Below are 17,024 nucleotides of genomic sequence, written 5' to 3' on the forward strand. Positions count from 1 at the left end.
CTGTTGCCCCCTCATGCAGTGTGGATTTACCTTCTCGTTTCCTGGCACAATTCCCTTGGGCAGAGGAAGCCCATCCCAAAGCTGCTGCCCCGTGAGCACCGTCTTCTGGTGGCCCTTGGCTTGGGGTTAGGCTGTGCATCTTGGAACAAGGCCCTGCCTCATCAGGGGCACATGGTGGCCTTGCTGAGGACCAAGGATCTCTGCTTTTGGGGGCAACCTTCCACTTCTGAATAACCCTTTCATCTATGACTCCTTTCTCTAGCCCTTCCAAGCAGATGGCTGGTGTGACACCATCAACAACCGGGCATACTGCCAGTACGACGGGGGTGACTGCTGCTCCTCCACACTGTCCTCCAGGAAGGTAAGTGCCTGGATTTAGGAGTAAGTGGTCACTGCTAGCCATGTTGTTTGGCTTTCCTGGCTGCAGAAACTGGCCTGCAAGGCAATTCTCCCATCAACAAACCCATGATTTTAAACCAAAGCCAGCTGAAGCTGATAGACATCGGTTCCACTGATTACAGTGAGGTTTGGACCCATGCCAGTGCGACTGAGAGCTCAACCCAGCTCCCGCTGAAGCTCACAGGATTCCCTCTCATTTTGGGCAATAAGTCCCAAATAAATGATTTCCATCATAGTGCTAGTCATGGTGAGTCAGAAGTCACCTTGTATAACAGAGCAATCTCAAGGGACTTTGGCATTTGGCATGGTCTGTTGGCATCTGCTGTGGGTTGATTTTCCCTCCCAGCACTCGGGGTAAAGAAGGAGGAATAGCACAGAGCGAGCAACGCAGCGGAAGAGTTGTGCAGACCCTTCTTTGTCTCCCACCACAACCACCCCTCCCATCTAACTCGCTATCCAGTACTCACAGCCCATCCTTCCTAAACATATCCAACAGCAAAACAAACCATAGGGCACGAGATAATTTCTCACTGCAAAAATATGTGAATTTGGATCTTCTCATCTTTGTTGTGGAGCTTGAATCATTTTTCCTTTCATCACACACACATACAGAGAGAAAGGGAAAAATGAAATCCTGGGAAGATCCAGCTGAGATAGGAGAGAAAAGGCTTTACACCCAAGTGATGAGTGAAGCCTGTGTACCGGTATCACATCTCAGAGCCAGGCATGGCTCTCAAGGGTTTGAGACATCTGCATTTCTGGCCAAAATACAGGATGGGTTTGCAGTGGAAGGCAGGGGGATTCAGTCCCATGGCTCTCAGGAGACCCAGCCCCAGCTCATGACCCTCCTAGGTCCCAGCTCTCCAGCAGCATGAGTTCCTCCAAGGAGTGCAAAAGATGAGGCCGTGCTACCTCCGTGCTGTGGCTGAGCCGGGAAGAGCCAGCAGTGGGCTGAAGGACAGCACCACAGGCTCAGGCATGGACACGGCGGGCTTTCCACCATGGGTCAAAGTAAAACCCAAACCTAGACGTGCCTCACCTAGTCCAAATGGTTAACACCCACCAGGGGACAGTTCTCCCGAGGGTTTGACTTTTGGAGCACGAGACTCAAGCTGACCCCGATGGCAGAATTTGAAATGCAAGTTACTGAAGAGGAAAACGCTAAGAACAAACCTCAGCTGTGGGTCGCAGCTACCACTGGGGACACCCCATGGTGGAGCTGTTTTCTGGTGGGTGTAGAGCCCAGCAGTCACCACCACACCAACATCAGCCCAAAGTCTGTCCGTACCGAGGTGGAGAAGGCTGGTGGAGCTGCAGGGCTGCTGGCAGGCCAGGGGCCTCGAAGCGGAGGCTTGCTCTGGTCTTACCTCTCCCTTGTGTCCCGCTAGGTGATCCCATTTGCTGCTGACTGTGACCAGGACGAATGCACGTGCCGTGACCCGGCGGCGGAGGAGAACCAGTAGCGGGGCCGTGGAGGACCTCTGTCGGTCAGGCGAGCGCCCGAGGAGCGAAGGGGCACCAGCAGGTGGTGGCAGGGTGCCGGGGGCAGGAGGCCTGAGGACGAGCCGGGCAGGAGGATGGCAGTGGAAGCCACGGAGCAGGTGGTGGCTGTGGAACAGGAGGCCGGGCGGTCCCATCCCCATCACCGCACCCTGCCTCACAGGCTCCTGCCCGGGACTTCGGGGTCTGGCCCGAGGGGCTCAGCGCAGGGTCCAGCACCAAGAGCCCAGACGCTGCCACGGACGTGTGTCCTGGACCGGCGTCTGAGCGTTTGTCTTTGCTCTGGATTTTGTCACTATTCACCCCCCTCCCTCTGCTGTACAGGCTTCTTTTAGCAAGGTCGAGGTAGTTGTGATCTCTGCAAATATTTAAACTTAATTATATATATATATACATATATATATATAATATATAAAAATATATATTATATTTTCTTTGCTCTTGATGAAGCTGAGAAAGGATACCCTTTGTCACACACCCATGCTGCTGTGAAGTACAAACCATTGGGAAAAGGGCAGGTCCGGGCGGGAAGAGCAGGGAATTCCCCCTCGTTTGCTGAGAGGGAGCTGGAAGGAGGACAGAGAGAGAAGCCAAACATCCCAGCCAAGCCAGGAGAGAGCTCCCAGGTGGGAGGCATGGAGGCCAGGGCCTCGAGGTGTTCTCGGTATCTGCCGAAGGCAAGTTTTGCCCTTGGGATTTGCCTGCTGCTGGTCCTGGAACAGGATTTTGAGGTTGAGAAGTGTTGCTGTACCCTGGACGCACCACAGCTGGTGAGATCCAGCTAGATGAGGGATGTGACGGGCAAGCTGGAGTAACTGTGATGCTCTGAGATGAAGGAAGCTGAAGTGGCCCTTCTTTTCTTTCCCCACATCTCCAAGCATAAGCTTCAGTCAGCAGCTCTTGGGGGAGACCAGGCCGTGTAGAACAGGGAGGGACAGGACCCAGATGACCTGTCAGGACACCTTGAACATCATCTGCTGCTGCTGAGCTTCTCCTTATTGCTATCTCTGTGGCCCAGTCCATTGCACTGCACATCCAGTCAATGAGTTTCTTCCTCCTGTAGATACAAAGTGAAAATCTTCAGATTCTCTCCTCACCCCGAAAAGGCCCAGCTAGAAATTTTGCCCCCTGCCCCGAAGCTTGGTGTGGGACCCTGGGCCAGCCCCATAATGTGGCAGGCTGGGAAGGGCCCAGCTCCAGCTGGGGCTGTCACTGATGGTTTTGTGCTGCAAAGAGAAAAGGGATGGAAGGAGGAGAGCTGAGAAGGGACCCCAGAGCAGGAGCACAGAAACCCATCTGTGTCCAGGAGGCTCTGCAGCTCCAGGCTCAGGCTGGGAGGCCCAAGGCTGCTCAGCTGCATCCTCAGTGCCTGGCCTGAGCCGGTGGAGTCAGGCTCCAAGCCAGGGTTTGTCTGGTGCAGGAGCGATGGAGAGAGGGTGACACGGTGTGGAGAGACCAGGGATTTTCAAGGCATCCTTTGGCTTTTACTAGCATCCTCCTCACAGCGCTTTTTGTCAGGCATCTCCCAAAGTTATATTTGGCTGAAGGACAGGAGCAGGGGGCAGAGGCACCTGGACATCCCACCAGCACTGAAGCAGGAGATGCCGTGTCCTTCTCCAAGCCCTGAGTGCTCCCATTACCCGCTGGTCACATCCTGTCCTGCCCTCGCTGCGTGCCCTGGCCCAGGCAGGGATGCTCAAGGGGGTGCTGGGACCCACCTCCTCTGGACATTTCTGGTCCTGTCAAGCACAAGCAAAAACACCCCATCTTTTCACCCAAATGCACCGTCAGTTTGGCAGAGCTGCAATTGTTTGGCTTCAAGCAACTTTTCAATCAAATAATAATAATAATAATAATGAAATGGAAAAAGAAAAATAAGCCCCTCTGTGAGTCTGATGCCCCATGGAAGATGCAGCTCAGGTGTCCCATCCCACTCCATCACAGGGAAGGGGACACCCAGGGCCCCCCAGGCGCAGGCACAGCAGGAGTGGGGGACACCATGGGGACCTGGTGGCCAGGGGGTTGTGGTGGCCACACGTACACGGGACGAGGGTGACACGCAGAGGGAGATGGGAGAATTTCAAGCCTTGGCATCTTATCACCTGCCTGATGTCAGCGTTACCTGGGCACCTATGTGTTTAGATGCTGAAATTGTACACTTTTTGCATGAAAATCCTGGTCTCGGTCATGGCTTGTCCCTGATCACCAAGGGCAGGAAGGGACGGGAGGGCTGGAGGTGCTGGCTTGGCTGGTAGAGATCTGTGCTTCTCATGGCTGAATAGCTTCTACATACCGAAATATTGTTCTTCTATAGCGACACTGAGCGGTTTTTGTCCCCTTTAGGGTTTTATTCACAACGGAGGCTGCTGCTATTTTTATTTTTTTGTATTTGATAATTATTTTTTATAAAAATCTATGAAAAATAAATAATCTTCTCATCCACCACCTCTCCTGCCTCTTTGCTTCAGCTGATGGGGTCCGGGCTGGGAACAGAGGTGGTCCGGTGGCTCCTGCACCTACCTGACCCACAGCCCTCCTCTGCCCCAAACCACGGACTCCCCCAGCACTGTCCCAGCCCACCAGGAGAAGGCCTTTTGGGTTTGGGGGAACCTCAATGTCCTCCACCAGCTGCAAGGACAATTTTGCAGCCAGGCAAGAAGGGTGACCATCACCTCTTCGTGCCAAGTGGCCTTTCACTGCTTATACTACAAACTGCCCCACAGCTGGTGTCTTTTGGTAATTAACCCACCATAAAAGTAGGAGATTTGTGTGTGTGTGTGTGTGTGTGTGTGTGTGTGTGTGTGTGTGTATTTCATGTGCCACCTCCCTGGGGACAGGGAGCACAGGATGGCTCACATCAGTGCCCAACATGCCAAATGGTACCCTGGCAAGAGAGTTAAAAACAAAAATGATAAGAAAGGTGCTTAATAATTTTAGAAAGCCTTATATTAATTTATTTTTTAACAACCACTTATTATTTGCACACACAGACAAAAAGCCCTGCATGAGGTGGGTGGCACCACAGTGCTGGGCTCCAGTTCTGCCATCAGATGGTGGTGAGCCCAATGGATGCCAGTGACTTCAGCACCCACCATCGTGGAGTGTAACGGGGACCAGGACAAGCTATTGCCACAGTGCCAGCTGAGCCCGGTCCCATGGATGTCCCCAAATCCCACAAACATCCTATGTCCCCAAGACAGGGGACATCCACAGATGGTGGCCACATCCCAACCAGGGCCAGCCCGTTTGGTCATGTCCTAGGGGCTCCAGGATGGTTTGTTCAGAGGAAATATTGCCTTTTGTAGACTTTAAGGAAAAGAGCTTCCAGGGCTTCTCTTTCCCATTGCCAATGTGACTATTCCAAACCTCTCCCCCCATCAGACCAGGGCTGTAGCCCACAAGGCAATGTCCCCCTGTCCAGACACTGGCTCTCAGCGCTCACCTGCCCCAGTGCGGGGTGGTCCCCAGGGAGCCCCTGCACCCTCTGGCAGCTCCGCGGCAGGGTTTGAGCAGCCCAAACCCGAGCTAGGAGCTGTTTGTCTTTCCTCCACCACACGCCTCCCTTGCAGACGCCGGAGAAGGTGAGTCACGGCCGAGCGAGCGGAAAGGTCGGGCAGGACTGGAAAACACAAGCGACGGCAGTGGGCTGGGGGGCTGATGGATGCCGTGGGGCAGCGCCGAGGCTACAGAAGGCAACAACATCCCAAATTTCCTCCTGGCATGAGCATGTCACCGGCCCCAGCCCCAGAGAGGGGCAATGGGAAGAGGACATGCAAGGAGGAGCCCCTCGCCCTGGCTGCGTGCTGGGTGAGCCCTGCTCCATCACCAGACACCTGGGGGGGCGAGGGCGGCTCGGTGCTGTCGAACACCCGTCCCCTTGTCACCACAGCCCGGGTGTGTGGGGCCCTTCCTTCTGCCGGCAATTGGAGCCAGATGTGCTGATGGAAACAAGCTGAGCCGCCCGGGCTCATGCTGCTGCTGGAAGGCAGGGAGGCCACGGCAAGCCCTGGGGGTGCTGGGTGTGGGGACACAACAGGGCTGCCTCCAGCACTGCCCTTCACAGCACACCCAGGGGGGTCTGGGGTGCTCCTGTTGGGGATGCTCAACCCATCCTGAGCGTCCCTCTGTATTATCTTCTATCTGTCACGTCCCTTGTCCTGCCTTTATATCCTGCTCCCTCTCCTCCTCCAGCAGCCACACGCCTCCCCCTGGTGAGCACCAGCCCCTCCTTCGCTCCTGGTCTTTGCAGGAAGCCTCTCGCTGCTCCCCGGAGGAGGAACAGCAGTTCCCAGTGACACCCGATGTCCCCAGAGCACAGATTCCCACCAGAACCAGATTTTTATGGAGGACAATTCATTAAGAGGCCCCACAGCCTCAAGCATGGGAGGGAGCCACCAAGCAACCAGCACTCCAGCTGTGGGGCTTGCACTTAAAACAAAACAGGGCCAATGTCTAGGGCAGTAGCCAAGTGAAGAGCAGTTTTTCCATCCCATCCCATCCCCTCCTTCCCACCAACCACCCAGCCTCGAAGCAAGAGAGCCAGGCCCACGCGTCCCCAAGACAAGGGGGACATGCAGTCGAGCAGGGTGGTGGCTCTTCCAGATACACAGACTGGGTTTTTGGAAGCTTTGGCAGCAGCTGGGATGCCCAAGGAGTCCATGCTGAACTTACAAAATGAGGTGGTTACTGGCACCGTGGGGACATGGTGTCTTGCGTGAGGGCTGCAGTGCTGGGATGTTACCCATGCCTGCTCTAAAATGAAGAAATCCCTGCAAGCACCTCCTTGTAGAGGGTAAATAAAGTCTGCTGGCCAACAGCAGCCTTTCCAACACACACACACAGAGCTGAATGGCACTTAAACCAGCAGATTTTCATCATTTTAGAACGCCAAAATCAGGGAATCACACCTGCATGCTTCTGGGAGCTGGAAGACACAGGTGGGAACAAGGCTGGGGCTGTGCCTACCCCCTCTCCAGGCCCTAATGCTGCCTTTCCCTTCAGCTGGTGGTGCATCCTTTACAGCCCACGTTGCCCTGTTGGGGGTGACTTTCTCCCCTGGCTTTCACATTAGGATCTTCCAACACAGCAATTCATGCCTGTGACCCCATCTCACTGCCATGCAGCCTCTCTCCTCCTCTTCCTCCTCTTTCTCTTCCTCCTCCTCCTTCACAGGTCATTGTGCAACAAGCTGGTGGCAGCCACAGCAGTGAGCTGCATGGAAAATAGTAGAAGGAAAGTATCGGGTGTATTTTTAACTTATTTTCCTGCAATTTAGCAGTGGGAAGAGAGAAAAAAAATCAATTTGTTCCATGAGGCGGAATGAAGTCTGGTTTCCTATGGATTTGTGCTCCATAGCCCCTAAATCCCCCCTCTCCCATATCCTGCCAGGCGTCCTGTCTGCGCTCACAGCAATCCCCAGCCGCCCCCGGGTCTCCCACCTCCTGGCAGGGCTGGTGGCAACATGCAGCAGACCAGGGGAAGGGCCCTGCCGCCACCAGTGTGCTGCCTCTGGATGCTCAATTGCATTGTAAGTGAATTTTAAGGCATCCTTTACGTCTCCCACACCTGCTCAGGCACCGCTTTTTGCATCGCTTGTAGGCAGCTGATGTTCTCAATGCTGCTGCTCCTCTGCCAGGGGTCTGCCAAGTGGGGCAGGGGGTGGTGGACCACCAGACCGCATGGTCCCATCCACCTGCTATCTGAAAACAGGCTAAAAGGCATTTTTTGGGAATCCATTCCCAAATTCCCAGCATCCATGGAGGTTTGCGAAGCAAAGCCCCTTGCTGAGGGTGTGTTAACACCGCCCACCCCCCAAACCCAAAGGGATCTGGACCTTCCTGTGCCGGTGGAGCAGGTGAGGGTAACCGAGGCGAGGCTCCTTCCGTGCTTTGGGACTTGGCTAACCTGCTGGGCAGACGGGCTAATGCTGAACTCATGTGAAGAGGCAAAGAGTTCAAAGCCTTGGAGCTTTTCATCCGCTCCCAAGAGATGACATCAGCTGGACCAAAACTGCAAACAAACATCCCAGATTGCCAGAGCCACGGATTACTAACAGCTCCATTTAATAGTCGGTTAAATTATCATCTGGAGTTGTACATAGTGCTAGTGACTTTGTTGTTGTTGTTGTTCTTTAAAACCTTTTTTTTTTTTTTTTTTTTTTTTAAGTAATCTGGAAGGGTTTTGCATTTCTTGCCATGTGGCTGTCCAACCCTAGAGCACCCTACTTTCAATCTACAGTAGTAAAATGTCACATTAGAGTTTTAATATAACATCAAGGAACATGAATTGTAGCCATCTTTTTAAAGAAAAGGACCAAACCATCTTTATATGTTAAATAACGGCACAACAAGTAAAAGGTAGTAATGCTATTACAGGGGAAGGGGTGCAGCAAAGAAAAGTTAATGACCCAGAGGTTCATCTCAGGTGAATGGTCATTTGTTAATTCGGAAATAAAACAAGGAGAGAGGGCAGGAGGGTGAGGGAGGTTGGGAAAAAAACAAAACACGTTGTATTCTCCTGTGGTTGGCAGCACGGAAAGAGGCAGGAGTCCACAAGAGGAAACACTGTGCAGAGCCAGGGCTGGCTGTTTGGGGCAGGAGCCTTCGGCAGATGAAGTCCTCTAGCTCTGCAGGGAAGGGGATGCCTCGGGGCTAACTGAGCAGCTGTCTGAGATGAGCATATGTGCTATAACTCAGGGATTTGGGAAAAAAAATAAAATAAAATAGTAATAATACAAGTTTGGGCAAGCCAGGGCTGCCACGAAAATGGGCACACACCGCACCAAGACAGGCATGTGGCGACTCCGCGACAGTCACCCAGGTGCCACAGAGTGGTGCCTGCCATGGGCTGGTGACAATGAATCCCACCCTGTGCGAGGGTCTTGGTGTCCGACCTCGTGTGGGTCACCTCGCCCTCACCCTTAGGGTGTGCCTCTCCCAGCCAAGGGAGCCCTCACCCAACCACAAGGCTCAAAGGAGGCTCTGCAGTGTTTCAAGTGACCATGCAAGGGCTTAGAAATTGTAGAGTGGGAGCAGAAGAGAAACATCTGCAGGGCCCCGTGGTAAGTTCTGCGTCTGGGTGAAAAAGCCACCGAGCACACGGGGTTTTCCTGGCAGAGTCAGGGTGCGTGGCTGGCTGGCTGCGCCCGCCCTGCTCCTGCACCTCATAAGCAACACGAGGGAGGAGGCTGCTCCCAAAAGGAAAACCGTCTGTGTTTCCTATAAAGGCCACGTAAGCAGTATTACATGGCCAGCTACCAAGTCGCATCCGGGCCAGAGCAGCCTCTGTCCAAGCATCCCTCTGAGGCACTGCGTGGAGGTGCCCTTTGCTCACCGCTGGCCGGCTGCCTGGATGGAAGCTAAAGGATGTCTCAGTGTCGGCTGGAAGGAAAAAGAGACCGAACCAAAGCGTCTTGGCCAAGATTCCCCGTGGCTGAAAGGAAATGGAGCACCTGCCCATGTGTACCTGAGCATGGAGATGGTGCTGGGCTTGCTCTGAGCACCAAGCCCTCGGCAGCGTTTAGTACATGAAAATGGAAGGAAACGTGAGGGGAAGCCTGAAGGCTCTGGTAGACTTCTTGCTTGCAAAAATCAGGTGTTTGGCTGCTGAGCCCTGCCAGATGAACTCCTTACACAAATGACACTCGGATGCCCAGGTAATACTGATTGCTGGTGGCTGTGCCCAGCAGCTCTCCCACCCAGCCTAGTTGCCCCTGCGTGAGAGCTCTGCCCATGGGGAGGAAAAAATGCAGCACTGTCCTGCTGGGGGATGCTTGTGTGCTCTGATCGGCTGCTGTGCGACTTCTGCGGCACGGCGCCGGTGGCCGTGACCGGCTGCAGGCCATGGCAGCCTCCCCTCCAGTGCTGCACAAATACTGAAGCCGTGTCCTCAGCAGGTAGTGCGAGGAACGAGGTGGAAAATCAAAAAAGACAAGGCTGAAGATTGCTCCTGCCAAGACTGAAAAATGAAAAGGAAATTTCGCTCTGAAGAGGCATCATAAAAAATCTCTCTGCGGGACTCCTGGCTTGTCCAGATCAAAGGTGCACAGCTGGCAAGTCCAGAGGTGCCTCCTCTGCGAACCAGGCTGGTAGCTGAGGCTAAAATGAAGCCGTTTGCTGCCTCCAACAGCATCAGTGGTAACAGGGTTTTGGGGAACGGTTTGCTCTGAATGGAGCCCAGCCTCCATTTTTCAGCTTTTGACAAGCACTAGTTTGTCATTGCTTCTAAGTCTTTATTACGGTGGGTTAAAAAATAAATAAATAAAAATAAAAAAAAAGGAAGGGATTTTTGAGTTGACTTCCTAGGAGTTTGGTCCCACGAGAAAAAAGATCGCGCTGTCCAGCTGACCGCTGGCCCTGCAGCCAGGCTGCCTCTGCCCCGAGCACCCTGCGTCTCCGAGCTGACAGGGAGCTGGCCGTGGCAGAGGAGCCCCGAGGAGGTGGGCTCACCGCCGCCCATCTCCTCCCCTCACCTGGGCCAATGACACCACAGCTGAGCCAAGTCTCATCCAGACCTCATGCTTTACAACTGTAAAAATAAACCAAAAAAAAACAAACAAACAAAAACACAACAAATACACCCCAAACACCCTCTTGGCTGCCTGGTGGCTGTCTTGCTCAGCGATAACCATTAGCATTTCATCCTGACCTGCATGCCCGTCTCTGTTTCCCCAGCTCTCCCTTCCCACCTGTGTCACCGTGCTTCTCCTGTGACCAGTGGCCCCTAGTGGCTGGGGCAGGGACACGGGGTGGTGCAGAGGGCCGTGCCCCACAGCCTGCCGTCTCCGTGCCCCCGCGCCCACCACAAGGAACCTCTTGGCAACATGAACGGAACAAACCAAGAAAACAGGGTCCCACAAGACTCCTAACTAGAAAGACTTTTGGCCAAGCCGAAGAAGAAACTAATACTGAGGCAGAACTGCACAGAGCAGCCATTTCGCTCCCGGTCCCAATTTTTGTCTCCAGAGACACCCTCCCTCCCCACTGTGGGTCCGTATATAAAACCCTCCCCGCCGCCCCAGCAGGGCCGGCGTGCAGGCGGGTGCCTGCATCCCTCAGTAGTCCTTGTCCCCGTAGTCGTTGTAGAGGACGCTCAGTGTCTGCTCCTCGCACGTCTTCTTGAGGTCCCGGCTGAGCTCCGACCAGTCGAGCCCGTAGGGTTTGATCTCGCTGTAGCGGCAGGCGAGGTACTTGAGGGACGAGCGCTGGAGGCTGATCTTGGGCTCCTGCAGGAGGCCGTGGCACCAGCTGCTGAGGTCTGCCAGCTGCGAGAGGATGAGGCCAGCCTTCCTGCGGCGGGGGCGACGGAAGCACCACGGGGAGCGGTGGGGAGGGCAGGATGACAGCATGGGGAAAGAAAAGTGAAGGTGGTTAAAGGGTGCCCGAGCCCAAAGAGTGTCTCAAGCGGCATCGCCTGACACCGCTGCAGCTCTAAGACCCCAAATCACAGGGTGGGAGAGGGGGAGAAAAGAGGCAGGGGGGAGAAATGTGAGGAGCCGTCAGGCACATGCGGGGAGCATCGCTCCCTTACCACCACGTGGCTGAGGGGGATGTGGTGGAAGAGAAATGTACAGCGTTGGGAACCAGCCTGCTGGGACATCACTGAGCATGAAAGAGATTTAGGGGGAAAAAAAAAAAAAAAACAACACTCAAACTATCATGCCTGTCATCTGTATTAGGCTGGCTTGTGGGGTTTTGTTATGAGCCCCATAAGATGCGGTGTCATAAAATGTAAGTACAGTCAACGACACTCCTGACACATGACTTATAATGCTTAATAACAGTTTAGGAAATGTGTCCCACAGGACAGCGTGCAAGCTAGAAGGAATACATCAACGCATACAACATCAGCTTAACACAGAAAAGCTCTGAAAGAGAAACCCCCCCTCTCTTTTGAACATGTATTTTCCGTGTTTTCTGGTTGCAGGGAAAGAAACGAGCAGCAGGGGTTGGTAAGGAGCCGTCAGGCAGCCCATGCTGCTTGTGCGACCCAGCCAAGAAAGCCAGGGGAAGGGGTCGGGAGGCAGGGGGACAGGAGGGCTGGGCACGAGCCACCCCCTGCAGCAGGGCCCCTGCAGCACCCCCAGAGCAGCACCACTTTGGTGTGAGCTTGTGCTGATAATGAGGAAGTGCTAAACCACCAGCCCCTCGTGCTGGATTAGTTACAAGAGCAGCACGGGCGATCCTGGCCAAATACAACCCAAATTGTCTCTTTTTCTCTTCAGGCTTTTTTTTTCTCTGAAAGTTGTGCTTCTAATGCTCTTATCGAGAGCAACACTTTGTTCAGATAAAACGCGTTATGTTCGTTTTAAACGTGTCTAGCACTTCAGGTGATCTCAGGGGAATCTGGCAAATGTGTAGGTAATGGATCCAAATGAAGTGTCTTGCAGGTGAGTATTACATGTGCCTGGAAACCCAGACAAAACTGTCATTGTCCCAAGGGCTGGAACAAGTTTCTCCCAGCCAGCTTCAAGGTCACTTTTTGGGCTGGCATAGACAAGGAACAGGAGACACGTCCCCATGGTTGCAGTAACTCTGCACGGGGCAGGCAGCAGAGAGGCAAATCGGGATGCTGGGGACAAAAACCTTTGTCACACTCTTGCTTGGATAAGCAGGGGCTGCAAGCCACAGCTCTCCCCTTGCTGGCTCCATGTGGCTGCAGCTCCAGGCTGGACAGGTCTGACACCAATAGGGAGGCCGCAAACACCAGCGAGCTCCACCAGGATCCGCACCAAAGCCTCTTTTCACTTGTGGCTTGCTGGAAAACGACCCGCCCTCCTCTCCACGTCTTCGTATGCAAAGTCCAGGGCTCTCTGCAGCCTTTCCCAGACTGGGAGGGACCGTCTCGCTTCGGTAACCCTGACCGAGCTATCTGCACGCAATACTTGCTTCCCTCAGCCCAGCAGCCAGCCCTGGTGAGCAGGACGATGAGTGTGAGCAGAGCCAAAGGCGGCACGGCAGCGCGGAGCTGGGGGAGCATCGCCGAGTCGCTCGCGTGGGTCTGCGTCCAGCACTTCAAAGGAGCAGCAGCAGCAGCCATACAAATCCTCCGTCTGCTGGCTAAACAATGTCATCTGCGAGTGATTTGTCCTGTCACCACCAGTCTGGATGCTTCGCCCTCGCAGACGATCAGACAGGAGGCTTGCTTTCCAAGATTTGTCATCACCAGATCCCGCTGCAGCTGCCTCAACCTCTCCTTCCAAGCAGCGCGAGCTGCGAGCACTTCATCAGCAGCTTGTGTCACCCCACCCTAAGCTCTCCAGCATTTCCAGCGGGTGGAATTAACCCTCTGACTTGCAGCAAACAGCAACATTTGGTCATCCCATGGCACTTCTGGTCACCCTGTGCCAACACTGCTCTGCCCTGTGGGGCTTGAGCAAATGGCTTCCACCCCACGTCCTGGTGGTGCTGTGCTCTCCTCACTGGTATCACGAGCACTGACGGCAATGCCTGCCCTGGACAGTGGCAGTGGCTGTGTGACAAACCCAGTGTGTCACTTCACTTGCTCCTCACACAAACCACTGCAGCAGATGTCAGACAGGCTGTGCAAACCGGGGCTGGATTTCACGTGTGGCAACGGAGATGGTCCTACTCACATCCTGGGAATGAAGCCATAACCAGAAGTCTCCGTACACTGGGAGGTTGCTCCCAAGCTTTGACGCTCTGCCTTAGAGACTTCAAGTTTCTTAGAAAATAAATAGAAAAAGGGGAAAGAGGAGAAAAGCCAGCTTTGCCCCAGGAAGCTGAGGATCACTGGAGGGTTTCCCAGCAAAGCTGAACTAGGAGGGATGTGAAGGGATGCTACAAGCAAGACAGCCACCAGGTATCTACTGAGACCTTCTGCCTCCCTAGTGGAGACTTGGAGAGCAGAAAAGGTACGTGTGCTCTCTGATCCTCTGCCAGAAATCCACCCGTGATCACCTGGAGAAGCAGGGCTGGAAGGGAGCCAGAGGTGAGACTGATGAGAGGAGGTGTTGAGCAGGGGGACCGTGCGTTTCCCAGATGGGATCTGTTGCTGACGTACATCTGAAGAAATGCTGAATACTGGACGGGCTCAGGACTCCAGTTTTGTGGAGGCCAGCTGCTAGGAAACACCACTGCAACCCACATAATTTCTCAGCCCAGCTTGCTTAACCGCCCGGAAACAGCCACGTTACTGGAAAACCACTCAGACAGGGGCAGGCACGGGAGGAGACAAGCAGAAGGGGACATCTGGGGACACAGGGCAGGGGACATCTGGGGACACAGGGCAGGAAACATCCCATCTCCAGGCAGCTGCAGGGGTGGTGCTGAGATCAGCACACAGACAAGTCAAGCCAAAGCCCAGGAGAAGAACAGACGCGTACAACCAGACCCTGTGCTTGTGTTGGCACACACAGCAAGCCCACCCAGCTCCTGAGCCTACCTGGGCCCCAGCTCGTCTTCACAGCGCCAGGTGAACTCCCCAAAGCTCTCGTAGTGCTGGTTGTAGTGGTACAGCACTCGGTGCAGGCTGGGGGAGCCCAGGTCCAGCAGGGTGTTGTAGGCTGTCTGCTGCTCCTTGCCACTGGTGTAGCCGTTGAAGAGGTTGTAGATCTTGTCGGCAATTTCTGGGCAGGAGGACAAGGGCTAGTCAGTGGGGTGCAAGAGATGAGCACAAAGAACAAAGCCCACCAGGACAATGCTTGGCTCTGGTGGAACCATGAGGCACATCTTCCACGGCCTTTACTGGAGCCAAGATTTGTCCCCCGGGGTATGATTAATGTCGTATCAAGGCACTAGAGGAACAACAGAGAGAAGGCATCACCCGGACTCAGCTGGACTAATCAATCCAATGTAGGCTCCCGTAGTTTGATCCAATTAGGAGGAGAAACGGGTGGTGTCATCAGGTACTGGTGGTGAAATACCATTTATTTACCAGAAGGAACACAACTGGGATTACTTTGGGCATCACAGATGCTATCAGTCACTTGGGCAGGTCAGGTCAGGTCTTCTCAGCTATTCCCCCGCCCGTGCCCAATATGTCCCCAGAGCCTACCCCTCCACCTATCTTAGCATGAGCACAGGCTGCTTCTGTGCTTGTTTGTGGGGGGAATGGGTTCCTCCTGCTGCCCCCCGTGCCAGCCTTCAGCATCACGCACTGCCTGGGCCATCGGGGGTGCAGGGGACATTGAGGCCAGGACAGAAGCAGCCAGTGGGTACAATCAGTGGGCACAGTCAGTGGGGAACCCCCCATCACTGGTCCCAAGCATCACCCTAGGCATGCTCACCCTGTGACCACAGACATACAGATTTGGGGTGGTTTTGTACCCCCTTTCCAAGCCCTGCCCAAGTCCCAGCCAGGCCTCCACATCTTGCACAACAAAGCTGCTTTCCAGTACTCCCAGCTGTATATGCAAAGTGTCAGGCCAGCACCAGCTCCACCTCACCTTGAGCTTTCACATCATCTACCACGGGGCAGGGCGTCTTCACCGTCACATCACTGGACCTGGAGCGTCTCCCTGTGTTGTCGACTCCCCAGAGGGTGAACCTGGCCGAGGAGGACAGCGGTGAAGGCTCCCGAGCCCTCACGCACACCCGAGCAGTGTCCCACGGGCGGAGGTGACTCACATGTAGGTGGTGTCGGGCTCCAGGCAGCGGATGATGAGGGAGATGGTGGAGGAGAGCCTGTCGGGCACCTGGGCTGGCATGGCACAGGGAGACTTGGCACCAGAGATGATGTCGTCCACGAAGCTCAGCACCATCTCTACGGGGACAGAGAAGGACGCACCGTGGGTGATGGTACCGGTGTCCCCAGGGCTGGCACCTCTGCAGCACGGCAGGCAGGGAGGGGCTGCTTTCTTTCCCACAGGATAAGGTAATTTTAGCAGCATCCCCTTGCAAAGAGAGAGGCAGAAGCTCCAACACCTCCATCCCACCCGCCACCCAGAGGCAGCCCCCACTCACCGGTCTCCACCTTGGAGTGGTCCATCCTGTCGGTGACTTTCTCCTGGCGGAGCAGGTAGTCGACGATCTGAACCCCGATGGGGGGCTCCGAGTGCCCCCACTCCAGCACCACCAGCGTGCTGCTGGGCTCGTGCACAGTGGAGAGCCGCAGGCTGGGGGGCAATGCCGGCCCGTCAGTGTCCCCAGAGGGACAGGTCCACCAGCAGCCCTGCCACCCACCTGGATAGAGGTGACCCCCCTTCTCTGCCCCCTCCCAGCTGTGGGCACACTGCTCCCCAGAGCTCCTTCCTTGAGGTTGCTCTACCAGGACGGATCCAAAACCCCATCCCCAATGCCCAACTGAATTTGGAAAAGGCACTGCATCTCTGCACCCCCTGCCTGGTTCCCACATCCCCCATCCGCTCGCACCCCTGCCCCACAGAGCCACCCAGGGCCCACCACCATGGGGCCATCGCCACCCCCTTGCAGGACCACCGAGGGTCCAGGCACGGGGACCTACATGGGGTGGGGGAGAGGCGCACAGGTGGGCAGCCCGTCGGCCCCGAAGGCACTCGAGTCGCAGCGGCACCAGTCCTCGATGACGTCCCCGCTGCCCGAGCACCACAGCGAGCTCATGGTGGCCTCCTGCAAGAGCTGGGAGGGAGGAGAAGGGGCTGAGCACCAGGTGGGCATCCCACCACCAGAGCTTGTGCTCATCCATTCCCCATGGGTGAGGCCAAAACGGTTCAGCATGACCCATCCACCCTGGGGATGAGGTCAAGGGCCACCAATGCCACCCTGATGCCACCCCAGCTCCTCACCCGCTGGGTCTGGTTGTTGGTGACCAGCTCATAGATGGGGGCTGCCTTGGTGACCTCAAGCAGGATGGGCTCAGCCGGCGTGTCGGGGCCGGAGGCGACGTGGCAGAGGGGGCAGGACGAGGGGCAGCGCCCGCGGCTCTGGCACTCCATCCGCACGCCGGCCGCCATGCGCTTGGTGCCCGACTCAGAGAGGCTGGCGATGTACTCGGGGAAGGTGAGCACCTTGGGGTCCCGCTCACGCTCCTCCGACTCATCCGAGGGGGAGTTGCCTGGAGAAGGGGGGGAAAAGAGGGGCACGGGGGTGGGCTCCAAGCCATCAGTCAGGGGATGGTCCCAGGAGAGAAGGCTCCGAGGAAGGCAGCGCCCAGAGGACCCCCTGTGTCTGTAAGGGCTGCTCTGTAGG

At 55.4% G+C, this 17,024-nt stretch overlaps 2 protein-coding genes across 5 annotated transcripts in view; one reads left to right on the forward strand and one right to left on the reverse strand.

Moving 5' to 3' along the window:
- The window catches only part of PAPPA2 (pappalysin 2), a 76,821-nt gene extending 72,541 nt beyond the window's left edge, over positions 1 to 4,280 (forward strand). The window contains exons 22-23 of the mRNA XM_032192267.1: positions 263 to 361; positions 1,788 to 4,280. Coding sequence (XP_032048158.1) covers positions 263 to 361; positions 1,788 to 1,862 — 174 coding nt within the window. The 3' untranslated portion in view covers positions 1,863 to 4,280. The remainder of the gene's footprint in view (positions 1 to 262; positions 362 to 1,787) is intronic.
- A 3,664-nt stretch (positions 4,281 to 7,944) lies between these two features.
- ASTN1 (astrotactin 1) overlaps positions 7,945 to 17,024 on the reverse strand; it is a 41,391-nt gene continuing 32,311 nt past the window's right edge. For all 4 annotated transcript variants that reach the window (XM_032191912.1, XM_032191913.1, XM_032191911.1 and 1 more), the window contains 7 exons: positions 16,622 to 16,890; positions 16,321 to 16,454; positions 15,822 to 15,973; positions 15,486 to 15,621; positions 15,305 to 15,405; positions 14,302 to 14,485; positions 7,945 to 11,186 (listed from right to left, as the gene is read on the reverse strand). In XM_032191912.1, the coding sequence (XP_032047803.1) occupies positions 10,952 to 11,186; positions 14,302 to 14,485; positions 15,305 to 15,405; positions 15,486 to 15,621; positions 15,822 to 15,973; positions 16,321 to 16,454; positions 16,622 to 16,890 (1,211 nt within the window). In that variant the 3' untranslated portion in view covers positions 7,945 to 10,951. The remainder of the gene's footprint in view (positions 11,187 to 14,301; positions 14,486 to 15,304; positions 15,406 to 15,485; positions 15,622 to 15,821; positions 15,974 to 16,320; positions 16,455 to 16,621; positions 16,891 to 17,024) is intronic.

The sequence above is a fragment of the Aythya fuligula genome, chromosome 8 (genome assembly GCF_009819795.1).
Source record: "Aythya fuligula isolate bAytFul2 chromosome 8, bAytFul2.pri, whole genome shotgun sequence".
Lineage (NCBI taxonomy): Eukaryota > Metazoa > Chordata > Aves > Anseriformes > Anatidae > Aythya > Aythya fuligula.